The 27,679-nt window shown below is 35.5% G+C and overlaps 1 protein-coding gene across 1 annotated transcript in view; it reads left to right on the top strand.

The window, feature by feature from the left end:
• Nucleotides 1-20,674, top strand: part of TSEN15 (tRNA splicing endonuclease subunit 15) — a 38,609-nt gene extending 17,935 nt beyond the window's left edge. Inside the window, exon 4 of the mRNA XM_051998792.1 lies at nucleotides 18,427-20,674. Within this exon, the coding sequence (XP_051854752.1) occupies nucleotides 18,427-18,628 (202 nt within the window). The 3' untranslated portion in view covers nucleotides 18,629-20,674. The remainder of the gene's footprint in view (nucleotides 1-18,426) is intronic.
• Nucleotides 20,675-27,679: the final 7,005 nt, after the last annotated feature.

The following is a 27,679-nucleotide window of genomic DNA, read 5'->3' as shown; positions in this document are numbered from 1 at the left end:
GAATGGTTGGATCATTTCACAGCTTTACCATCAATGCATCAATGTCCCAGTTTTCCCACATCCCTTCCAACACTTATCATTTTCTTTTCCTATCATCTTAGCCAATTTGAGAAGTGTGAGATGGTGCCTCGGAGTTGTTTTAATTTTCATTGCTCTAATCAATAGTGATTTAGAGCATTTTTTCATATGGCTTTAATTTTGTAATCTGAAATTTGTCTGTTCATATCCTTTGGCCATTTATCAATTGGGGAATGACTTGTATTCTTATAAATTTGACAGAGTTCTTTATATATTTTTAGAAATGACACCTTTATCAGAAACACTAGCTATAAAGATTTTTTCCCATCTTTGTACTACTCTTTTAATCTTGTTTCTGTAGGTTTGTTTCTGTAAGAACTTTTTAATTTAATGTAAACAAAATTGTCCATTTTGCTTTTCCTACTGTTCTTTAGTTCTTCTTTGGTCATAAGTTTCTCCCTTCTCCAAAGATCTGATAGGTAAATTATCCCTTGCTCCCCTGTTTTGTTTAAGATATCATTATGCCCAAATCATGTACCCATTTTGACCTTATTTTGATTTTGGGGGCATGAGATATAGGTCTCTGCCGAGTTTCTGACATTATTTTCCAGTTTTCCTAGCAAGTGTTGTCAGATAGTAAGTTCTTATTCCAAAAACTGGAGTTTGGGGGTTTATCAAATACTGTAGGCTTTGATTATTATGTCATGTGTATCTAATCTATTCCACTGATCTACTACTCTATTTCTTAGCCAGTACCAAATGATTTTGATGATTGCTACCTTTATAATATAGTTTTAGGTCTGATGCTGCTAAGCCACCATCCTTTGTATTTTTTTTTTTTCATTAATTCCCTTGATATTCTTGACCTTTTGTTCTTCCAGATGAATTTTGTCATTATTTTTTCTAGTTCTTTAAAATAATTTATTTGGCTGTTTGATTGGTATGGCACTGAACAAGTAAATCAATTTAGGCAGAATTATCATTTTTATTATATTAGCTTAGCCTACCTACGAGCAATTGATATATTTCCAGTTGTTTTGATCTGACTTTATTTGTGTGAGAAATGTTTTGTAATTGGGTTCACATAGTTCTTGGGTTTGTCTTGGCAGGTAGATATCCAAATAATTTATTTTCTCTATAGTTATTTTAAATGGAATTTCTCTTTTTATCTCTTGATAGTGGGTTTTGTCAGTAATATATAGGAATGCTGATGATTTGTGTGAGTTTATTTTATATCCTGCAACTTTGCTAAAGCTGTTTCTAGTAGGTTTTTGGATGACTTTTTAAGATTCTCTAAGTATATCATCATATCATCTGCAAAGAATGATAGTTTTATTTCCTCATTGCCTATTCTGATTCCTTTAATTTCTTTTTCTTTTCTTATTGATAAAGCCAACATTTCTAGCACAATGTTGAATAATAGTGGTGATAGTGAGCATCCTTGTTTCACCCCTTATTTTATTGGGAATGAGTTCAGCTTCTCCCCATTAGAGTTAATGCTTGTTGGTTGTAAATAATTACTGCTTGTTGTTTTTAGTAAAGCTCCTTTTATCCCTATGTTCTCTAGTGTTTTTAATAGGAATAGTTGCTGTATTTTGTCACTAGCTTTTTCTGCATCTTTTGAGATTATCATATGATTTCTGTTTGTTTAATTATTGATATGGTCAATTATGGTAATAGTTTTTCTGATATTGAGCCAGCCCTGCATTCCTGATATAAATTCCACTTGGTTATACTGTATTATCCTGCTGATAAGTTGCAATCTCTTTGTAATGTTTTAATCTCTTTGTAATCTCTTTGCTAATGTTTTATTTAAAATTTTTGCATCAATATTTATTAGGGAGATTGGTCTGTAATTTTCTTTTTTGGTTTTGACTCTTCCAGGTTTAGGGATTAGTACCATATTTGTGTCATAGAATGAATTTGGCAGGACTCCTTCTTTACCTATTTTTCCAAATAGTTTACAAAGTATTGGAATTAATTGTTCTTTAAATACTTTGTAGAACTCACTTGTGAATCCATCTGACCCTGGAAATTTTTTCTTAGGGAGTTCATTAATGACTTTTTCAATTTTTTTTTTTCTAAAATGCGATTATTTAAGTAATTTATTTTTTCTTCTGTTAATCTGGGCAATTTATATTCATCCATTCCAGTTAAATTATCAGATTTGCTGCCATATAGTTGGGCAAAATAGGTCCTAAGTATTGCTTTAATTTCTTTTTCATCAGTGGCAAGTTTACCCTTTTCATTTTTTATACTGGTGATTTTTTTTTCCTTTTTCTAATCAAATTAACCAAAGGTTCATCTATTTTGTTGGCTTTTTCATAAAACCAACTCTTAGTTTTATTAATTAGTTTAATAGTTTTCTTAGTTTCAATTTTATTCGTCTCTCATTTGAGTTTTAGAATTTCTAATTTAGTATCTAATTGGGATATTTTAATTTGTTCTTTGTTTAGCTTTTTTAGTTGCATGCTCAATTCATTGCTCTCCTCTTTCTTTTATTCATGTAGCTATTTAAAGATATAAATTTTCTCCTAAGAACTGCTTTGTCTGTGTCCCATAGAATTTGGTATGTTATCTCATTAGTCATTCTCTTGGATGAAATTATGCATTGTTTCTTTGATTTGTTATTTGACCCATTCATTCTTTAGAATAAGATTATTTAATTTCCAATTGATTTTTAGCCTATCTTTCTCTGGCCCTTTCTTGAATATATTTTTTACTGCATTTTTTTAACTGCATATTTTTAGAGCTGAGTCTGAAAAGGAAACATTTACTATTTCTGCCTTTCAGCATTTGATTGTGAGGTTTTTATGCCTTAATACATGGTCACTTTTTGTGTAGGTGGCACGTATTGCCAAGAAAAAGGTGTATTCCCTTTTGTCTCTATTTAATTTTCTCCAGAGGTCTATCATATCTACATTTTCTAGGATCTTATTAAGCTCCCTTGTTTCTTTTTGTTTATTTTGTGACTAGATTTATCTGAGTCTGAGAGGGGAAGATTGAGGTCTCCCACTACTATAGTTTTTTTGTTTATTTCTTTCTGTAACTGGCTTAATATCTTGCCTAGGAATTTGTATGTTTTACCATTTGGTACATAAACATTTAATATTGTTACTATTTCATTGTTTACCCTTTATCAAGATGTACTTTCCCTTCTTATCTCTTTTAATTAGATAAATTTTTATTTTTGCTTTATCTGAGATCAGAATTGCTATCCCTGCTTTTTTTTTTAACTTCAGCTGAAGCATAATGAATTCTCTTCCAGCTTTTTACCTTGCTCTGTATGTGTCTCTCTGTGTCAAATGTGTTTCTTATAAACAGCATATTGCAGGATTTTATTTTTTAATCCACTCTTTTATTTGCTTCCATTTTATGGGAGAGTTCATGTCATTTACATTCACATTTATGTATGATTTACTTTTGTTCTCTCTTTCCATTTTTTCCTTACTAGTGTGTGTGTGTGGTTTTTTTTTTAACTAATCCCTTCCACTACCTTATCTCCTATCACCTTCCTCCCTTCTCTTACCTTTTTCCTCTAGTGTTTCTGTCCTCCCTTCTATCCTGTCCCTTCCTTTTCTTTTCTCTTTCTCCTCCTACTTCATTATAAGGTTAGATAAAATTCTGTGCCAAAACTAATGAGATAAAACTTTAGACAATGCTCATTCCCTCCCTTCTTTGTGTAATAGGTCTTTTGTGCCTCTTCATGTAAAGTAATTGTCCCATTGTACTTCCCCTTTTCTCTCAGTAAAAACCTCTTCACACCCTTTAATGTCTTTCTTTGACGTCATCACATCACAATATTGATCACCATACCCTCAGTCCATGTGATGCCCCGTGGGTCTACTCCAGTAACAGATATTATTTTCATTTTCTCACTTGGGGATGTAAACAGTTTAACCTTTAAATAATATATATTTTCTCCTATTTACTTTTCCTTGCTGGAAGTTCTGTGTTTATAGATTAAATTTTCTGTTTAGTTCTGGCTTTTTCAATAGAAATGATTGAAAGTCTCTTACTTCTTTGAAAACTCCATATTCTCCCCTAAAAGATGATGCTGACTCTCATTGGATGTTTAATTTTTGTATGTAATCCCAGGTCCCTTTGCCTTCTGGAATATGTTATTCTAGGCCCTGTCATCCTTTATTGTAGAAGCTGCTGGATCCTGGGTAATTCTGACTGTTGTTCCTTGATATTTGAATAGTTTTTGTCTAGCAGCTTGCAGTATTTTTTTCTTTGAAATTATAGGTTTGGAGTTTTGCAACAATGTTTCTTAGGTTTTTCTTGTGGGATCTCTTTGCAAAGGTGATTGATGGATTCTTTCATTCAGTATTTCCTGTTATGTTTCTAGAATATTGGGACAGTTTTCCTTGATGATCTCAAAAGAATGCTATCCAGGTTCTTTTTTTGGTCATGGACTTCAGGGAGATCCAACAATTTTTAAATTGTCTCTCATGATTTATTTTCCAAGTTGGCTGTTTTTCTAATGAGGTATTTAATATTTTCTTGCATTTTTGCATTCTTTTTAGTTTGCTTGACTGATTTTTCATGTCTCATAGAGTCATTAGCTTCCATTTGCCCCATTCTAGTTTTTAATGTGTGGTGTTCTTCAGTTAGCTTTCATATCTCTTTTTCCAATTAATTAATTCTATTTTTGAAGATGGTATTGTCTTTAGTGGATTTTTTTTCACTTGATCAATTATATTCCTTTTCCAAGCTGTTGACTCTCTTTCATACCTTTTATTTCTTTTCTCATTTTTTTTTCTACTTTTCTTATTTGCCATTTAAAGTCTTTTATGAACACTTCCAAGAAACCTCTTTGGACTTGAGACCAATTCATATTGCTCTTTGAAATTTCCTTTGACATTTTTCCCTTTTCTGAGTTGGTGTTTTGGTCTCCCCTGTCACCATAGTAGCTTTGTATGTTCATTGTTCTTTTCTATTTCTTATTCATTTTCTTTCCTTTTCTTTTTGTGTTTTTTTTTTTTTTTTTTTTTTAACTTTTATGGTCAAACTCTGCTCCTGGGGTAAATGGGTGTTTTCTCAAACTTCCTTTTCAACCCCAAGCCTTGGCTTTGAGCTCCTTGTGCTTGTAGGGGTTTGTAGGGAGCATGCTCTGCCTGTTCTTTTTAGGAAACGGCCTAGTTTCCCAGAGTTTGCCTTCTGAGCTGGGACTGGAAGCTGCCCCACTAATTTGCTGCTCTTCTGAGCTAGGTCTGAGGATCTTAGTTGCTGATTTGTTGTGATGAAGACCTCTCTCATTGGTGTTCCCAGAGGCTGTCTGAGCTGGGCTGAATACTCTAGCCCATTGAAAATGAAAAAATTTCAAGAAAGGTCAGTCTACCTTGAACTGTGGTTTCATTCCATCACACTCTGTTCAGTGGTTTGGTTTCAGTGGGTTTTGAAGAAAACTGGGAGAGTTCAAGCAGCTTCCTGGTTTCACTGTGCCATCTTGGTTCCACCTCCAGAACTCCCCCTTCTAATTTGTAAGTTATAAAACTGATAAAATTCCAAAGTGGCAAATTAAAATAATACTTTATATTTGTATAATACTTCATAGTTTTCAACGCATTTTCCTTTTTGTTATTTTCATTTGATTAGCTTCATGAAATAGGCATGGTTGATATTATCCCTAATTTACAAAATAGGAAACTAAGGCTTATGGAGTATCTTCTAAGGTCACACTGATTTAGTAGTAGACCTGGGACCTTGAACATGGGTCTTCTGAGTCCTTTAGAAGAGTATTCTTTCAACCGTACCACATTGTTGACTGCCTTTTCTAAAAAAAGAAATAATTTGCTGTCTTTTCATAATTATAGTAGTTATAGTAATTCACTTCACTTATGGCCAGAGATTTTTAATATTAGTTTTTCTTTTGCACTTAAGCAAAACATTTTATATAGGTTAGTATTAAAAAAACCCAAAAAACAGAAATCAATATTTTTTTCCTTATCTCTCTTACTGCCATAGTGATTCATTTTGATATAGCCTCAGTTAAGAAAACAAGAATATTGTCACGAAAATGTTACATTTAAGCAGGAGATTATGGTATAATATCCTCTTGAAATGAGCGATCCATAACAGTCGCAGGATTAAATTTAAAGTTGTCATCTTAATTGCACTATCTTTACTTGGAAGCACTGAAGGGATAGAGAAAAAGTGATCTCTAAAGATTTCTTCCAACAATAATGTTGTGTAAATCTGAGAGAGGAGAGAAAGGGTCAAAGTAATATTGAAACAATTTAGCAGTGATTCTCACTGGACTATGAATTTCCCAGCTCTTTAACAATTAAGATGCCCCACTGACTTTTCTTTCCAGGGATATTTAATTTGCCAGCATGTTTCTTTAGTCTTTTTAATCGAAGAACTAACTTTGAATACATCATCAGTGTATACTATGGGGATATGTCCTGAAAAAAATACAAGGAGATGGAATCAGCATCAAATATCATTGAATTCTTTGGAAATCTTTGAGAAGAAGCATGGAACAAAAAGCAAGGTCTAAGAGCGGGTTAATATTGTGCTTGAATTTCTGTTAAGGCATTTCAAGTATAAGGGAGCACTTCTAGCTAGCACAGGGTAACACACATGTTCTACTATCTTTCTCCCAGTGTGAGTGACTCTGTGTGTGTTCAGCCAAGAAAAGACTGAAGAGTGTGTTTTGTGTTTGACAGCCTTGGCATGCACAACCCCAAAGCACAGCACACCATTCTCAGGAGAGTTAAGGTTTGTTTGAACACAAGTTTTTTATAATAGTACACATTGGAAAGCTCACTGCACAGCAGACATGGAGCTCATTTGTTTGTTCATTCATCTTAGGTTATTAAGGTAGAAGCAATTATTATTAAGGTAGAAGCAGAATTGTCTGAGGGAATGATATCATATTCTAACATAACTAAATAGCCTGAACTTAAGTGATTTGAATACTAGTATTTAGCAAAATGTATATGACACTAAAGGACATGGTGCCCTTTTGCTTCTAGGATCGAATATACACTGGTTTATTTGGTTTTTAGAGCTCTTTGATTCTTTTTTGTCCTTCTGGTCTTTTAGTGGGATATATGTGGTACTCAGCATGATTTACATATGTTTTCTCAGCCATTAGAATGTAAACTCCTTGAGGGAAGAATTTTTTTTTCCTTCCAGAATTTAATACATTTCCTAGCACACAGTAATTGATTAATAAATTCTTATGGATTGATTGATCATAATAGAAAAGGAACTTTTGATTTGATTTTCACTCTGTCATCTTTTTGACAAAAGATGTATTTTTACCTCAATAGTTTATGTCTCCCTGTTCAAATCATTCACTAAATTTATCACAGATCATGTAATTCTATATGCTTTTCTAATCTCCAGTTACCTGAAAGTAGGAACAAATAGCTTTTGAAATTGTGTGGAAGAGGAGTTGGTTCCTAAGGTAAAAATAAAGAGAAAGTATGTTGGCTAAATGTCTGTTGTTTAGATTAAGGTGAAGCATCAGGTTATTTTATTGAATTTGTAGAATTTGCTTTTTGGTACAAAATTCTAGATTGATTATAAGAAATCTCTATTGTATCTCTCAGAACCTACAAGACTTGGAATATGCTTGTGATAAGAATCATCTATCTAGATTATCAGGGGAAATGACTGGTGGGCAGAGAAAAAGGAAATTAAAAATTAGGGGAGAGTTTTTTTTTTTTTTAATATTTTTTGTGTCATTTCTTCCTTTGGCATTCTGATGAAACTTTTGGTGATCTTTGCAGAATACTATTTTTAAATGCACAAAATAAAATACAAAGCTTTGCAAAGGAAATAGACTATATTGTAACATAGTTATTAACATGCTATTTTAAAACATCATGGACTCCAGGTTAAGATTGTCTTAGGGCCTTACAGCAAACAGCCCAATTGTCTTAATGCTCACACGAGTGACTTAGCTTCAAGGCAGTCCTTGGCTGCCTTTCCACCAGGGAATGGGACATCTGTGCTGGATTGTGTTAGCACAGTGATGTGCTTCAACCATACTATTCAAGCCAGGAGATTGAGTTCGAGATGAAAGAAGCTTGGCATGGAAAACACCAGCAGATGTGGGGATGAACTCCGTCCTTCCACATTGCCACAGGGCTCTCTTAACAGAAAGGGAAAGAAAAGACACCAATCAAGTGAGGTGATAGAAAGAAAAGTGCTCTGCATGTGTGATGTCTGTGATGAGAGGCAGAGTTGTTACTGGTCTATGCTGACATCCCCAGATGAAGTGAGGAGGGCCCAGGTAGGTGTGTTTATTTTTAGAGCCGCCTTTACTTCCAGTAGACTTGAGGAGGCAGGTATTGCTACTTTGATCCTGGCAATGCAGATTAGGATTTAGGGGCTACAGGGAAAAGAGACAGACTTACTCCTTGGAAAGCAAACATCTATATCTGAAATCAGAGAGAGAAAACATAAAACCCAATAAGAATTAATTTTTTAGGATGTTTCCAAAAGAAAGTAAACCATTTCTTTTTTATATGAGGTGATACTTGCTGCCAAGGAGGAAAAGTGCTACCAAAAAGAGTCCCTAATAGTGGGTAAGATGGGGGACAATGTTTATATGGAAAGATTAACATGCTTCCCCCTTTCCCCCCCAATTCCTTGGCCTTGTTTTACTCCACAGCAAAATGAGAACTTTCAGCTAGATAGTGCTCCATATGGTACTTTGAAGATTTGGAGGCAGGGAGGGAGAGTTGGCTATAAGATTTTTAGTCCCATTCCCCAAAAGCATAGGTTGATTTACAGATCTTCATCCAAGACTCAGTAATCTGGTTCCTTGGACAGTGTTGTGGGCCAGGATGCTGGTGGAACTGGGGAGGCTTAAGTTAACCCCCATCCCCCAATATTGACCAGGAATTTTGTGATTGGGAAAAGTTTGATATGAACTGAGACAGTTTGGATCAATTTCGCTCTCAAGAGAATTAACCTGGGACTGAAGTGCAGCCTTTTGGCCAAGAAGTACATAAATGTGTTTTTTTTTTTTTTTTTTCATGAGTTTGTTTTTAGCTTCCTTGTCCAGAACTTTTGTTTGTTTTTGTCATCCTCTAGTTAATTGCCTCAACAACTGCTTTTTAGTTGAGGGTATAAGAATATATTTATTAACAGACTTGTTTATTTGCAGGCTCTGGATGATGCATTTCATCAGGTGCAGAACTCTGACCTCAGTGAGGAATTCATGTAGTAGCCTTTCTTTCAGAACAAAATAAAACAAAACAAAATCGTGAAAGGTAGAGATGCAGTGGTCCCCTGGACCTCAGACAGACCTGAGCAGAACTGAAAACAGTGATATTTGGGGGACTTCCGGTTAAGATGGCGGAGAGGAGGCTCACAGTTGCATAAGCTCCGCGCTTTCTCTCACTATCCACTTCATTACAAGCCTCTGAATCAATGCTTGACTGAAAAAAACCCACAAATAGTTACCAAGAGAAGCCATCCTTGAGATCCGCCAAGAAAGGTCTGTCTTTACTGGAGGGCTGGGGCGGTTTTAGATCGGGCGCAGGCGGCGGGCAGCAGCAGTGAGAGCACGGGAGCAGACTGGAGAGGGGGTGGAGAGTGATCGTAGCCGTTTCTGCGGGGAGAGCTTCGCTACAGGTTTGGATACTTTGCTCCAGCAGCAAGTCAACAGCCCAGCAGAAAAGCTAAAAACACCGGGGCTGAAGAATACAACCGCAAACAGCTGGAGTCTCTCAGGACCTGGCCCCCCCCCCCTTCCCCCCCCTCAGTGACTCAGCACGCTCTGGGATCTCAGAGCGCAGGCGCAGCACAGTCCTGCTAGTGCCTCAGTGCTGCCCCCTGCAGTCTGTAGAGGAAGCTCGATAACATACCCAACCCCTCCCCCAAAGAAAGACTCCAGTTTTTTTCTGTTTTTCTTTGGTAGTTTATCTCTGATTAATAGACAGAATGAGCAAGAAGCTGAAGAGGACTTTAACCCTTGACAGCTTCTATACAGATAGAGAGCAGACTCTAAATCCTGAGGAGACTAAAAACAGGCAGTCCCCAGGTGATTCCCCAAAGGAGGAGATCGGCTGTTCCTCAGCACAGATGAACCTCATAGAAGTGATTAAAAAGGCTCTCACAAGGGAGCTAGAAGAAAAATGGGAAAAGAGTCTGGAGAAGTCAGTTAAAGAGAGAGTGGATAAAGAAGTAAAATCCTTGAAAAATAGGATTAGTGAACTGGAAACAGAAAACAGCTCTCTAAAAAACAAAATTGGCGAAATGGAAAAAAATTCCACAGAACAAAAGAACTCAATTGGACAATTAGAGAAAGATTTTAAAAAAGTGAGTGAAGAGAATACTTCACTGAAAATCAGAATTGAACAAGTGGAATTGAATGACTCGAGGAGACAAGAAGAATCAGTCAAGCAAATCCAAAAAAATCAAACAATGGAGAAAAATGTGAAATACCTTCTGGGGAAGACAACAGACCTGGAAAACAGATCCAGGAGAGACAATCTGAGAATCATTGGACTCCCAGAAAAACATGATGAAAAAAAGAGCCTGGACACTGTCTTCCAGGAAATTATCAAAGAGAACTGCCCAGAAGTCATAGGAACAGAGGAAAAAATAAACATTGAAAGGATTCATCGATCACCCACTGAAAGGGATCCTAAAATCAAAACACCAAGAAATATAGTGGCCAAATGCCAGAACCCTCAGGTGAAAGAAAAAATATTGCAAGCGGCTAGAAAAACCCAATTCAAGTATCAAGGAGCCACAATAAGGATCACCCAGGATCTGGCAGCATCCACATTAAAAGATCGAAGGGCCTGGAATATGATATTCCGAAAAGCTAAGGAACTTGGTATGCAACCAAAAGTAACTTACCCAGCGAGAATGAGCATCTTTTTCCAGGGAAGAAGATGGACATTCAACGAAGTAAGCGAATTTCATCTATTTCTGATGAAAAAACCAGAACTTAACAAAAAGTTTGATCTACAAATATAGAACTCAAGAGAAATCTAAAAAGGTAAAGATTAATCTTGGGAACTATATTTTGACTATATAGATGTATAAAGAATACATGTATACCTTGTTCTAGAAATTGATGTGGAAAGGACATTGTACCAGAAAAAGGGTAAAGTGGGGGTAGTACAGCTCATGAAGAGGCATAGGAAACCTATTATATCTGAGAGAAAGAATGGAGGGGGATGAATATAGTGGGTATCTTACTGCCTTCAGAATTGGCTTTAAGTGAAAAATCTTAAGACATATTCAATCTATGGTGAAACTTCTCCCATCTCATTGAAAAGTGAGAAGGGAAAAGTGGAAAGGGAAGGAATAAGCTAAGGGGAAGGGAATACGGGAACTGGGAGGGAAAGGGGTAAGATAGGGGGAGGAACTCTAAGGAGGGGGGAGGGATACTAAAAAGGGAGGGCTGTGAGAAGCAAGGGGTGCTCACAAGCTTAATACTTGGAAGGGGGGGAAAGGGGAAAGAAGGGAGGAAAGCATAAACCGGGGTTAACAAGATGGCAAGTAATACAGAATTGGTCATTCTAACCATAAATGTGAACGGGGTAAACTCCCCCATAAAGAGGAAGCGGTTAGCAGAATGGATTAAAAGCCAGAATCCTACAATATGTTGTTTACAGGAAACACACCTGAAGCGGGGAGATACATGCAGGTTAAAGGTAAAAGGTTGGAGCAAAATCTACTATGCTTCAGGTGAAGTCAAAAAAGCAGGGGTAGCCATCCTGATCTCAGATCAAGCTAAAGCAAAAATTGACCTAATTAAAAGAGATAAGGAAGGACACTATATCTTGCTAAAGGGTAGCATGGATAATGAAGCACTATCTATATTAAACATATATGCACCAAGTGGGGTAGCATCTAAATTCTTAAAAGAGAAACTAAGAGAGCTGCAAGAAGAAATAGACAGTAAAACTATAATAGTGGGAGATCTTAACCTTGCACTCTCAGAATTAGATAAATCAAACCAGAAAATAAATAAGAAAGAAGTCAAAGAGGTAAACAGAATACTAGAAAAGCTAGATATGATAGATCTCTGGAGAAAATGTAATGGAGACAGAAAGGAATACACTTTCTTTTCAGCAGTTCATGGAACCTATACAAAAATTGACCATATATTAGGACATAAAAACCTCAAACTCAAATGTAGTAAGGCAGAAATAGTAAATGCATCCTTTTCAGACCACGATGCAATGAAAATTACATTCAACAAAAAAGCAGGGGGAAGTAGACCAAAAAATAATTGGAAACTAAATAATCTCATACTAAAGAATGATTGGGTAAAACAGCAAATCATAGACATAATTAATAACTTCACCCAAGAAAACGATAATAATGAGACATCATACCAAAATGTATGGGATGCAGCCAAAGCGGTAATAAGGGGAAATTTCATATCTCTAGAGGCCTATTTGTATAAAATAGAGAAAGAGAAGGTCAATGAATTGGGTTTGCAATTAAAAATGCTAGAAAAGGAACAAATTAAAAACCCCAGTCAAACACTAAACTTGAAATTCTAAAAGTAAAAGGTGAGATCAATAAAATTGAAAGTAAAAAAACTATTGAATTGATTAATAAAACTAAGAGTTGGTTCTATGAAAAAACCAACAAAATAGACAAACCCTTAGTAAATCTGATTAAAAAAAGGAAAGAGGAAAATCAAATTGTTAGTCTTAAAAATGAAAAGGGAGAACTCACCACTAACGAAGAGGAAATTAGAGCAATAATTAGGAGTTACTTTGCCCAACTTTATGCCAATAAATTCGACAACTTAAATGAAATAGAAAAATACCTCCAAAAATACAGCTTGCCCAAACTAACAGAGGAAGAAGTAAATATCCTAAACAGTCCCATCTCAGAAAAAGAAATAGAACAAACTATCAATCAACTCCCTAAGAAAAAATCCCCAGGACCAGATGGATTTACATGTGAATTCTACCAAACATTTAAAGAACAATTAACTCCAATGTTATATAAACTATTTGAAAAAATAGGGATTGAAGGAGTCCTACCAAACTCCTTTTATGACACAGATATGGTACTGATACCTAAACCAGGTAGGCTGAAAACAGAGAAAGAAAATTACAGACCAATCTCCCTAATGAATATTGATGCTAAAATCTTAAATAAAATATTAGCAAAAAGATTACAGAAAATTGTCACCAGGATAATACACTATGACCAAGTAGGATTTATACCAGGAATGCAGGGCTGGTTCAATATTAGGAAAACTATTAACATAATTGACTATATCAATAACCAAACAAACAAAAACCACATGATCATCTCAATAGATGCAGAAAAAGCATTTGATAAAATCCAACATCCATTCCTAATAAAAACACTTGAGAGCATAGGAATAAATGGACTTTTCCTTAAAATAGTCAGGAGCATATATTTAAAACCATCAGTAAGCATCATATGCAATGGGGAAAAACTGGAACCTTTCCCAGTAAGATCTGGAGTGAAGCAAGGTTGCCCACTATCACCATTATTATTTAATATCGTATTAGAAACACTAGCCTCGGCAATAAGAGTCGAGAAAGATATAAAAGGAATTAGAGTAGGCAATGAGGAAACCAAACTATCACTCTTTGCAGATGATATGATGGTATACCTAGAGAACCCCAGAGATTCTACCAAAAAGCTATTGGAAATAATTCATAATTTTAGCAAAGTAGCTGGCTACAAAATAAATCCCCATAAATCCTCAGCATTTTTATACATCACCAACAAAACCCAACAGCAAGAGATACAAAGAGAAATTCCATTCAGAATAACTGTTGATACCATAAAATATTTGGGAATCTATCTACCAAAGGAAAGTCAGGAATTATATGAGCAAAATTATAAAAAAGTCTCCACACAAATAAAGTCAGACTTAAATAATTGGAAAAATATTAAGTGCTCTTGGATCGGCCGAGCGAACATAATAAAGATGACAATACTCCCTAAACTAATCTATTTATTTAGTGCTATACCAATCAGACTTCCAAGAAAATATTTTATTGATCTAGAAAAAATAACAACAAAATTCATATGGAACAATAAAAAGTCGAGAATCTCAAGGGAATTAATGAAAAAAAAATCAAATGAAGGTGGCCTAGCTGTACCTGATCTAAAATTATATTATAAAGCAGCAGTCACCAAAACCATTTGGTATTGGCTAAGAAATAGATTAGTGGATCAGTGGAAAAGGCTAGGCTCACAAGACAGAATAGTCAACTATAGCAATCTAGTGTTTGACAAACCCAAAGCCCCTAACTTCTGGAAAAGAATTCATTATTTGATAAAAACTGCTGGGATAATTGGAAATTAGTATGGCAGAAATTAGGCATGGACCCACACTTAACACCATATACCAAGATAAGATCAAAATGGGTCTATGACCTAGGCATAAAGAACGAGACTATAAATAAATTAGAGGAACATAGAATAGTTTATCTCTCAGACTTGTGGAGGAGAAAGAAATTTGTGACCAAAGATGAACTAGAGACCATTACTGATCACAGAATAGAAAATTTCGATTACATCAAATTAAAAAGCCTTTGTACAAATAAAACTAATGCAAACAAGATTAGAAGGGAAGCGACAAACTGGGAAAACATTTTCACAGTTAAAGGTTCTGATAAAGGCCTCATTTCCAAAATATATAGAGAACTGACTCAAATTTATAAGAAATCAAGCCATTCTCCAATTGATAAATGGTCAAAGGATATGAACAGACAATTTTCAGAGGATGAGATTGAAACTATTACCACTCATATGAAAGAGTGTTCCAAATCATTATTGATCAGAGAAATGCAAATTAAGACAACTCTGAGATACCACTACACACCTGTCAGATTGGCTAAGATGACAGGAAAAAATAATGATGAATGTTGGAGGGGATGCGGGAAAACTGGGACACTAATGCATTGTTGGTGGAGTTGTGAACGAATCCAACCATTCTGGAGAGCAATCTGGAATTATGCCCAAAAAATTATCAAAATGTGCATATCCTTTGATCCAGCAGTGTTTCTATTGGGCTTATATCCCAAAGAAATACTAAAGAAGGGAAAGGGACCTGTATGTGCCAAAATGTTTGTAGCAGCCCTGTTTGTAGTGGCTAGAAACTGGAAAATGAATGGATGCCCATCAATTGGAGAATGGCTGGGTAAATTGTGGTATATGAATGTTATGGAATATTATTGTTCTGTAAGAAATGACCAGCAGGATGAATACAGAGAGGCTTGGAGAGACCTACATGAACTGATGCTAAGTGAAATGAGCAGAACCAGGAGATCATTATACACTTCGACAACGATATTGTATGAGGACATATTTTGATGGAAGTGGATTTCTTTGACAAAGAGACCTGAGTTTCAATTGATAAATGACGGACAAAAGCAGCTACACCCAAAGAAAGAACACTGGGAAACGAATGTGAACTATCTGCATTTTTGTTTCTCTTCCCGGATTATTTATACCTTCTGAATCCAATTTCCCTATGCAACAAGAGAACTGTTCGGTTCTGCAAACATATATTGTATCTAGGATATACTGCAACATATCCAACATATAAAGGACTGCTTGCCATCTAGGGGAGGGGGTGGAGGGAGGGAGGGGAAAAAAAATCGGAACAGAAATGAGTGTAAATATAATGTAATTATTAAATAAAAAAATTTATAAAAAAAAAAAAAAAAAAAAAAAAAAAAAAGAAAACAGTGATATTTGACCAGTAGGTAATACTTTGGATGGTGTTGGCAGCAGCAAGCTAATGGGAAAAGCAGGGATACCCTGGGCCTTCTGGGTAAAAGTCCAAGTAGCAACAGTAGCATTTGACAGTCACAGAATAATAAGAAAGCAGGTGTGCCCTGATATGCCAGAATTCTACAGGGATGCAGTATGGTCTTGGAAATGATACCTACCTTACAGAAATCTTAGGTGCTTACAAGTCTTAACCACTCGGGAGGATTGTAAAAGTCTCATGAAGAAATTTCATTTGTATGCTTATCCATATCATAGGCTGATAGTAAGAATACTGACTAACCAAATAAAGGAATTCAACAAGCATTTATTAAGTGTCCACTACATAATAGTCATGGTGCTTCTTGCTAGATATCACAAAGCTGACATTGACAAAATAGAGGTATAATGGGTACTTGAAGAACAAGACATATATTAATTTTAGGACTTTTACGTTTTAATAACTTCAAAACTGTAAATGCTACAATCTTACAAAAACCAAAGCTTTAGGATATTGATTTTTTTTTTTGGTTGCTAAAATTCAATGTTACCAACATTTTGTACTATATATATTATATATACTATTGTACTATATATATATTATATGTATATAATTTGAATTAATTTGAGCTTTGTATAAAAACTTTCACCAGCTGCTCTTCATTGACTGAAAGATTTACAATTGTAATCCTTTCTTTAAGCTCATTCAAAGGAATTTTTGAAGCATTTCTCACAGTTTTGATGATAAAAGTCTAGTGGAGATTGGTAGTTAGGTCAGAAGCTACCTCCTCTTGACCCTCCACTAGCTGGAGAAAAGAAATCATTGAACAAGCCATGCATAATGACTAGGTATTTCATTTTGTTAAAACTAAAGTGAAAAGTTTATTATCCCAAATTCACAAAATTGTATAGCTGCAAATAAAATTTAAATAAACTTTCAATGATTTTTGTAAATTTGTAGCAGTTATATATCTGAAATTAGTAAAGATCAAAACTGCATTAAGACACTTTGTATATTTGGAATAATTTCCTTTTTATATCTTGCATTTCAGACCCTTTTCAGAGTGGTTACTCTTTTTCCTCCAAATAACTGTTTCCCTTCCAATTTTCACTCTGATTTTTGGGTGGGGAAAAGGGGGAAACATGCAAAAACTTTTGAATTTTAAGTGATCAAAATTATGTATTTTATTGACTGAGCTCTTCTGTTATTTTGTTGAGAATTCTTCTTCTTGCCACATTTGGGAAAGTTTCACCTTCCCTGCTGTTCCTGATTGGTTAGGATTTGACCTTTAATATCCAGACTAGTTAACCTTTCTGAGTCTTAGTCATGAGATCTATGAAATGTCTGTAAAATGGAAATAATAATATGTGCTTCCTTACAAGATTGTTTTAAGGTAGTTCAGTAGAAATGGTGCTGTTTTCCAGTCAGAAGACATGGATTCAAAGCCTATCTCTGCCATTTAATTATATTAATGACATTGGACTTACCCTATCCAGGCTTTTTTTCTTCAAATATAAAATAAGGGTGTTCTTTAGAGGTGGCTCCTTTTTCTAATAAGATTCAAATGTGAAAATGCTTGTGAAATTCCTTTTGTAAATGCCACCCTACCTTTGAAAAGATATAAATATTATTCTCTTGTTCAACTATCAATAAGACATGTACATTAAGCTAGTTTCTAAAAGTACTAATAGACTTAAGCTGTGTCTTTCTGGCTTTTCATTTCCTCTTGGGAACAGTGGCTCACATTTGTGAAACAAATGGCATAGGTAGGAATGTCAGCCTTGGCAGTGGAATAGAGCAAAATTAAGTGACCCATGTTGGGATCAGATGTGTATAGTGTTTGAAACTGAGCCAAATTAGTTACATATTCTGTGGGGAGCATTACCTCAATCTTACTGTGAGGTCCCACATCCAGCTTGGATATTTTGATCATCTTTAGTGTTACACAAATGTCAAATATTTCCATATATAGTTTTGATACTTTGCAAAATGTGGGTGCTCCTTTCTTTCAATTCAACCTCTTAGTGCCATATCTGTTTCATGAATTAGTCTAGGAAATTACCTGGTGATGAGCTTTTCTGCACTTAGCTATTCTAGTCCTTATGAAACAGCTAGAGTTTTCAGTTAGTCCCTTATTTAAAAATTATTCTAGTTTAGGAGCACTTCTCAGAATCTGTGGTCTCTTCCACTTCAGGAAGGATTAGAGAAAGGCTTGACCTCTTCTTCTGGTCAAGTCAAGAGTCACAGAGAGAGGCAGCTAGTAGTGCAGTGGATAGAGCACCAGCCCTAGAGTCAGGAGTACCTGAGTTATACACTTCCTGCTCTCAGACCCTGGGTGAGTCACTTAACCCCAATTGCCTCGGGGGTGGGAGGGTGGGGAGAAAGAAAAAAAAAAGAAAAGAAAGAAGAGTACAGAGAATGGAGAGACTGGAACCAGAATGGTCCATGGTTCCAAAATAGTTAGGAGAACATATCAGAGAATAGATACTAGATAAGTAGTTACTGATTATATGAATGCTGTTGGGGAGAAAATGACTTTAAGTTTTACAAAAGTTGATTCAGAAAACAAATGTCATTTTCCCTTCCAGTTTGTTCATTAACAATTTATTCTCTCTAATCTTTGCAGCACTAAATCTTAGTGCTATTTGAATAACTTTGAACCAAACTTTAAATCTTAATATTGTTAAATTTTTATCTTTTTGCAGAATAAGAGAGATCATGGCACATGCTTGCAAATTGCAAGTTGAACAAGGTTCTCCAATGTCAATTACACTGGCCATAGTAGAATCTGATTCCACAATTGTTTATTATAAGCTGACTGATGGATTCGTAATGCCAGATCCTCCTGATGCAGTCGAGGAAACTGATGGTAAACAGGGGAGAAAGAAAAAGAAACTGAAGAGATAACTGGAAGTGTGAACTGAAGAACTGAAGTGAGGATAGTTCATGGGATCACCGCTGTCAAGCCAATTTGAGGATAAGCAAGAACACAGTGGTTCGGTTTACGGAGAAAAGAATGCAAGCTTAACAAGCAACAAAACAACTGCAAATGTACCCAGCTTCTGCTAGGCCTAGACCCCAACGAAATAGAATCACTAGGGAGAGGGCCCATATGTTCAAAGACTTTTATGGCAGCTATTTCCATGAGAGCTCCAAAACGGAAATTAAGGGAGGATAGTTTCCAAATGAGGTGGACGATCTCCATGATTTGATTCAGAGAGAAGTAACCTGAAGAAAAAAGAAGGCATCAGACATAGCCGAGATGGAAATACAGGGCAGATTTAGTGATGCTATATTCCTGCAGTCTGGAACTCTGGCTTAGCTGGGCTTTTGCTCTAAAACTGTGTGTCAAGTCCTTGGAGAAGCTTTTGATTCTCCTGGAGGTAGATCAGTGTCTGGTTTGTGGTATGGGCATTTGGTGGACCAGAGTTCAGCTAGCTTCTTCACCTCCATGAGCAGACAAGTTCAGTATACTCTCTCTAGGATTCACAACTCCACAACAACTGCCACAACTAAACCTTGGACTTTCCTAGCCTCCATGAGCAGCTATTCCATCAGGTTCCAGGGCACTCTGTCACCAACTACAGTGCTAAAGCTATCACCTTGACCCTTCCCTTTTCCCCTTCACAGTACGTACCCCTCTCCTCGCCCCCCACTACACACATCTCTCTGATACTCTGAGATAGCTCTGTGCTAATGCTGAGTACCCAAGGACAATAACTATCTGAACTCATTCCTCAGTGATGAACATCTTTTCATTCTGCCATATCCTCCCTATGCCAGTAATTTTGAATCTCTGGCTACCATTGTTCAAACTTCCATTCTCTGTCCTCACTGACCATTTCCTTATGACCATCCTCCTCAACCCAACCTCCTCCCTCCCCCAATGACTGAAGCCACCCACTTCTACTGTGATCTCTGTAGAGTAAAAGTACTTAGCTCTCGTCTTAAAAATTTTTTATTTCTCCTCTACATCTTGCACTCATAGAGATCTGACTCTGTACTGATAACACCACATCTCTGGCCATCCTTTCCAGCTCTGGCTGCACTTCCATTCCTTCTCTACCCCTTCTCTTCATCTTCTGCCCACTGGTCTTCATCAGGAAGTTAGAATGTTCCTTGTTCTCCATTACTATTTCCTGGCTCTTATTCTACCACCATCACTCGCTTTTTTTGAGGTTCCCTCAAACCACATTTATCATTCAATCAAGATTAAGTTGTCTGTTGTCTGCCTACTTCCAGGACATGCTCTTTTCTTTAGAGAAGGGTTTAGTGGCTTACTCAGTTTTTGTCTTTATCTTTCCAGCTCCTGCTCTCATACTAAAAGGTGGCATCAGTTATTTCATATTTATATTTTTCCAAACACCTTAACCTCACATTACCTATTTCTCAAGACCTACCCTTCCTTCTCATTTTACCTACATCCAGAAAGGTGAAGATCCTTTCATCTTCCCTTCACCTGCAAGTATTCCACTTCCATCTTTGTATACTCTGAAACTCCTTTTATTTGATCATAATCTGTTGTCATCCTACTTCTGCTTTGCAACCCTAAACCATCCTGATCTTCTTCCTCACTAGCAGGAATTCTCTACTCCTTGGTTTGCCTGGCTTCCTTCAAGTTTAACTAAAATCCCTCCTTCTTTTCCCAGACTCTTAATCTTAGTGCCTTTCAGAGAGTACTACTTAGATATCCTTAGCACTTAGTAGAGTGCCTGCCACTTAATAGACAATAAAATGCTTGTTGACTTTGAGCAGAAATAAGAGAACAATTTATTCAGAAAAAGTTTATACCGAGAAAAACAGTGAATCAATACAGTAATCGGGGAATTGTGTGTATGTATGTGTCTCAATATTTTTGGTGTCTTTTTTTGTGTGTGAAAATTTTTAAAAAATGTAGTTGATCATGGAAGTGTACATGATATGAGAGAGAGGTAATAAATATTTGTAAACATATGGGGGTGTGTTTTATTTATTTATTTTGGAAATGAATCTCATCATCTTCCAGAAAAGTCTGATTTTCTAACATACTTCAGTAAATGAATCTACATTTAATTATTTAGAGACCATATTAGTACTTAAATACTAGATTTAGTTTCAATTTTAGAGAAGGAATTCTTTAGGAAATGTCAAATCATCTTAAGATTGTGATAGAGAGATACTAAGTATATTTTTATCAACGTTTTTTCCCAATTTATTGAGATTAGATATTAAAACCCTTTTGACAAATAATATACCTTACAAACAGTATTAGAAATAACCTCTATATTTTGCTTATTAATATAAGATAGAAATTTCATTTAACTGATGTTCACTACATGTAAAGAGGTTATCAAGTCTGTATGTTTTGCTACCACCAGCTGACTGATTTATTCCTGTAAAAATGTTTGTATTTGAATACTGTTAAGTATATATGCCCAAGTCCTTAGAGCTTTGGGTTTTTTGTTTTTTTGTTTTTTTTTTTTTTGCCTCTCAGAAGATCCAAATAGTCCAATGTAACGAATGAATTAGAGTCTTGTCCCTCTGATCTCTCCCTTTTTTTGGAAGTTAATGTTTAACTACAAGATACATTGAAATTTTTGTTAATTTCTACAGCTATTCTTTGGTAAAATGACAAAATCATGCACATCAAGGAGTTGGACAGTTGGGATCCCTAAACTAAATGGAATTGCCTAGTGTCTTATGAGTGCATTTAGAGGTCTTGTTCCTAAGCACATAAAATTGTGTTTTATTTAACGGTGGCCTCTTGGGTGTTTAGAACACACACACTCTTACTCCTAGTATAATTATAACAAAATGTTTAATTTATCTTGTCAGGAAAAAATGGCACTCCTGTTGTGAATGATTTTGTGTCTGAATGTTTCTATGCTATATGAGAGTAGAAATAATGAATCATGCTGTGTGTGAATAGTATCATTTGCTGTGAATGTTCAATTTGAAGCATGCAAATTTGCATTGACACATTGAGCACTTAAAACATTTCACAGCTGATCGAATTACTAGAAAGGTTTAGTCGATATACAGTTTAGTATTTGACCGTGTACATTATGTCCTAATATTTTTGTAATTAATAGAAAAAGTCACCCAGCATGAAATGAGTCAGATTCATCCAGTTGATTTGTTTCAATTGATCTAATCAGTTCTGTTTATTCTCTCCCACCTCCTTACCTCAATATTTCTTTTTGTTACTTTCCTAAAAGGTAAAATCCCCATAACATGGATTTCCACAATGCTCTTGGCTCTATCTCCAAAGTGCTACCCAGTTAGTTACCTGGTATTGGGCACTGAGATGGAATTTTGGAGCTAGTGGTTGGGATAGAGTTATAACAGGGTTTGTTCTTCTATCTACCAGAAACCATAGTTTAATCCTCTGCTTTCAAACACCAGCATTTACAAACAATTGAGAACAAGAATTTTATGGGCCTTCTCAATATTCTGATTCATTTCTTCTCTTCCTCCTCTGTCGGGCTCAGATTCGTTCTTGAGATAACAGCTTGCTTTCTCTGGGTTTCTTGTTTCTCTTCCAAGCAGATAGTTTCTTTCCTCTTTCCTCAGCTCAAATATTGGTTTAGATCTGTTCACAATCAATTACATTATAAAATCTGTGTCCACACCAAGATCTTAGGACTCTGTGTTAAATGAGAATGCGGGAAACAGAATACATTGACTCAGTAGGTTAGAAGTGCTTAGATAAATTTGCTGATTGATTCTGAGTGTCCTTTCAATGTGTTTTGCAAACCTCAGGTCTATTGATTTTTCTCACACTAATGCATATAAAATATCCTATACCCGTGGTGAGGACTTTTATTATTAAATCTCTAGCTCATTACTATTTTTAAGCTTGCTTCTCTCCCTTCTGTTAAGTAATGGCACTAAAGTTTAAAACAGAAATATACTAGAAGTTTTCCTGAGATCATGAAAAAATAATGCATTCTTTGCCTTTCTTTTACAGTCAAGGTCATATTTCCCAGCTCTTTCTCCTAGAATCTGTTTTTTTTAAAAATACCATAATTACGATCACATCCACTTTAAACCCTGAATACTTTTTAATAAGAGAATGTCTACATTGATGACATCAAAGGTCAATGAAAATATATTATTGGATATAATGTGTTGGTTTAGTAGGGAAAGCACAAGTATATTTTTCTTTCATTCCTATAGTAGCCATTATTTCTCAATTTTTTTCTGTTAAGCAAATGAAGTCATGTATCAGTGAGCATCAAATATGAAATCCTCTGGCTTTTAAAGCTCTTGCCTTTCCCACCTTTCCATATCTGGAACTCTCCCAATTCTATCCCTCGATGTTCCTGCCTTCCTTCAGTCTCAGCTAAAAGCCCACTTTTTGTAAGAATCCTTTTTAGGACTTCTTAACCTTAACATTTTCCCTCTGTTTGTTATTTCTGGTTTTTGTTTTGTTTGATTTGTACATGTTGTGCCCTTTATTTTTGAGTTCCTCTAGAGCAGGCTCTGTTCTTTGCCTTCCATTGTATCTCAGTATACAGTGCCTGGCACATAATGCCTCCTGGGGCCAAACATTATATCTAATTTTTCTTCCACTGGATAGCCCTTCTATACTCTTAGACAAATAAGAGTACCTGAGTTCAAATCTAGTCTCAGACACTTAATACTTCCTGATTTTGTGATCCTCGGCAAGTAGTGCCAATTATACACCACCCCTGCCCTCCCCCCTCCCCCAAATACTTTAAATACAATTGTTACAATTATCTTGAATTTTATCTTTAGGCTAAGTGTACTGGTTCCTTTAGTTGCTTCTCTCATGATGCAATCATGAAGCTCTTCTCCATCCTGGTCCTTATCAATATCCTTTCTAAAATGTAGTTCCCAAATTGAACTCAGAAACTTTGGATTACTTTTTTCCCCTAATATGGTCAGTGTCCTTTAAAAGAATAACTATCATAACTAATGTTTGAGCCTTCTTTGCAAAGAGATTAAAAAACAAAAACAAAAACAAAACAAGTCTAATTTCAACCATTCTCTGAAGAAACATTTTATCATCTTGTAGTCACCCCATGCTATGGCCCTTTTCTAGAATTTTTTCCCTAATTCATAGCTTTTAAATTAAATTGTGCTCTTCCTTCAGTCAAGGATTTTTCATTTAAAATAGAGGATGTGAATTACCATCTCTATGAGACTTTCCCAAACTAACCCTACTTGGTACTACCATTCAGCCTTCCATCAATTTTCTCACTTCCCTAAATAGTTCCGCACTTATAGAGGAGTTGCTCTTTATGCATGAGATTGTTCTTGTCAGTAATATCTTTCCATGATAGGATTTGCCCTGTTGTCTTTGAGTGCATTGCAAGGATAAGGGCTCCCCTTGCATTTTAGACACACTGTATTTTAGAGTGGATAGAGAACTGGTTCCAAAGTCATTTCAGTAGGTAGGTGTCTGTAGGATTCTGAGCAACCTCAATGCTTATATTCCCTATGCGAAGTTACTCTGCTTTGCAGGAGGGGTTTCTTCATTTGGGGGTTTTCCACTCAAGAACGTACAGATTTTTGTCCCTATTTTTATACTCTCTCTACTCCCCGGTATGGACTTGAATACTACTTATACCTAGTATACTTTTCTGTATACAGCAGACCCAGCTACTTCATCTTTCCTTTATAGCTGGAATGGGTAACTGGAATTCATTAGCAACAGTGTCTCAGGTTAATTCAAACTAAGAACACTTACTCAGCACCTTTTGCACAAGGCATCTGTATGAGGTCTTGGCAATATAAACATGAAAAATGGCGTAGTCCCTATGCTCAGGGACAGATTACTAGGAGTTTATAATCTGCTAGTTGAGGTAAATAAATGGCATGTACACAGATTAATTTAAGATATATGTAGAGACAGAGGAAAAAAAAGGAGAGTTATCTAGATAAAATTCTCAAGGAAGTCCTGCCCCAAAACTGGGGAAGGACTGAACCTACTGTGGTGTATGAATGGGATAGCATTGTATTGTTCTACAAGAAATTAGTAGATAATCTAGCAGTGTCTATACTGGGCCTGTATCCCAAAGAGATCATAAAAAAAGGGAAAAGGACTCACATGTGCAAAGATGTTTGTAGCAGCTCTTTTTGTAGTGGCAAGGAATTGGAAACTAAATGATGCTTATCAGTTGGAGAATGGTTGAATAAGTTATGATATATGAATGTTATTAAATATTATTGTTTCATAAGAAAAGTTCAGCAGGATGATTTCAGAGAGGCCTAGAGAAATTTATATGAATTTATGCTAAGTGAGATGAGCAGAACCAGGAGATCATTGTACATGGTAACAACAAGATTATATGACCAATTCTGATGGATGTGACTGTTATCAACAATGAGATGATTCAGATCCAATGGTCTTATGATGGAGAGAGTCATCTGCACCCAGAGACAGGACTATGAGAACTGAGTGTGGGTCACAACATAGTATTTTCCACCTTTTTTATTGTTTGCTTGCATTTTGTTTTTTCTCATTTTTTTTCTTTTTGATATGAGAGCATGATAATTTTGGAAATATGTATAGAAGAATTGCACATGTTTAATATATTGGATTACTTGCCTTCTAGGGATGGGGATTGGAGGAAGGGAAAGAAAAAAAATGGGAACACAAAGTTTGGCAAAGGTGAATGTTGAATATTTATGCATATATTTTGAAAATAAAAAGCTTTAATTAAAAAAAAAAGGAAATGAGGAGACAGATGATTTCAAGGAGATATGATAAGACTTGTAGGAACTGATGCAGGAATAAGTAAGCAGAACCAGAAGGATAATGCATACTATAACTACTTTTATAAAAATGACGACACTTGAAATTTGTTATTAACTGAGGAATGAAACAACTGGAACCAAAAGAATGATTCATATAATATTCACAGCACTATAAAGTCATGCAACTTTGAAAGCTCGAAGAGCTAAGATCAACCCAACAACTACTCATGATTCCAGAGGACCAATGATGAAGCCTGTTATCTATCTCCTGATAGAGAGGTGATGGACTCAAGATGTAGAATAAGGCATAATATAACACATCAATAAGAGCATATGTTTTGTTCAAAGATGCATGTCTTTTTCTTTCTTTTTAAATGGAGTAAGAGAGTAGGAAGGAGAGAAAATACATTTCTATTAAAATAAAACTGAAAAAAAAAGAAAACATGAGGTGATGAATAATTTGAGCTTTGAAAAAGAGAACAGAGAAATTTTTATACAACACCTAAGCTAAACCTTGACTGCACATTTTGATGAGGGGCTGAGCAATTCTTAGACAGACAACATAAGTGAATACATTCTCAAATGAAGAGGTGGTCCTTTCTCACCAAGTCTAACTCCTTTACTTGCATCCTTGATCACATCCTTTCCTATTTCCCTCATGTAACATAATCATATAATTCCTTCCTACATATTAACATATTCTATTACATATACTATAATGATATATGATTCTATATCTCTTCCTTTTTGCAGTCAGAATCATAGGGGGAGAAATTTTCTGTACTCATTCATTTGTTTTACACACATCACTCAGTTCTTAATCCTTTGTAATCTGTTTTGTGTCCTCACAACTCACTTGAAATGGCTCTCTCCAAAATTATTTCAATTGCCAAATCTAATGGTCTTTTCTGAATTTTCATCCTTCTTCACTTCTCTGTAACATTTGGCACTGCTAATCACCTCCTATTTCTGGATATTCTCTCCTCTCTAGTGCTTTTTAAAATGCTGGTTCCCACTTTTCCCCATCTGTGTTACTATTCTTTCTCAATCTCTTTTACTGGATCATCAGGCTTCCTATATCTCATGTACCCTAGGTATTTCTCTTGAGCACTGTTTTTATAATATCATGTTGGTGAGCTCATTATCTCCTGTGAATTTAGTTATCAGCTTTACAGATAATTTTCAGATGTATTTAGCCTTATTTGTTGCCAAATATTGTTAAAGAATAAATGAGATAATATATGTAAAGTGCTTTACAAACTTTAAAGCATTATTAACTGTTGCTGTTGTTATTATTACTTTTGGAGCATCTTTCCCATCCATCCTCTTCTCTTTAATCCACCATATTAGTAGAGACTCTCACTTAGATTATTATTAGTAACCTCTCAATTGATCTTCCTACCCCAAGTTTCTCCTCTATCCAAAATATTCTTTACACAGTTGCCAAAATAATACCCTTTCCCCCGATGTGGCACAATGAATAGAGCATTGGACTTGGGGTCTGGAAAATCTGAATTTAAATATAATCTCAAACACTTGCTAGCTGTTTGACCCTAGGAAGTTATAGAATGTCTCTGTCTTAGTTCTGCATTTTTATTGATTTGTTTTTTGCAAGGCAGTTGGGGTTAAATGACTTGCCTAGGGTCACACAGCTAAGAAATGTTAACTCTGAGGGTGGATTTGAACTCAAGTTTCTGCAGGTGCTCTATCCATTGCACCGTTTAGCTGTCCCCAAATTCTACATTTTTAAATAGTTATAATAGCACTATCCTCACAGGATTGTTGTGAGAATTAAATGAGATAACATCGATAAAGTGCTTTGCAAATCTTAAAGAACTATGTAAATGTTAGCTATTGTTATTATTTATAGTAGTATTATTAAAATCAACATGGTGTATTGGAATAGCCTGAACTTAAATCTCTTTCACAAACTACCTTTGTGACTGCAAACTCTCTTAGATTATAAATTGCCAAGAAAATGGCAGCCTGCCTTGGTAGGGAATGTTTCTTCATCCTGGGGTTCCCTATACCATTGAAATCATTGGCCCAGTTCCTCATTTAGAATAATTTAAGTAAAGCACTTTGCAAACCTTAAGCTATACAAATGCATTTATTGCTGTTGTTGAAACATGACCATTTCCATATAAAAAAGCAGAAAAGATTATCATATATAAAACATTAATTTCTTTTACATACAGTTTAGTTTTTTAAAAAGTTTGTAATAAATTTGACACAGTTTCAAAGTTGACTTAC

This window comes from Antechinus flavipes, chromosome 4 (genome assembly GCF_016432865.1).
Source record: "Antechinus flavipes isolate AdamAnt ecotype Samford, QLD, Australia chromosome 4, AdamAnt_v2, whole genome shotgun sequence".
Classification (NCBI taxonomy): Eukaryota; Metazoa; Chordata; class Mammalia; order Dasyuromorphia; family Dasyuridae; genus Antechinus; species Antechinus flavipes.
Note: the sequence above shows the minus strand (reverse complement) of the source record. Positions and strands in the feature narration are given on the sequence as shown.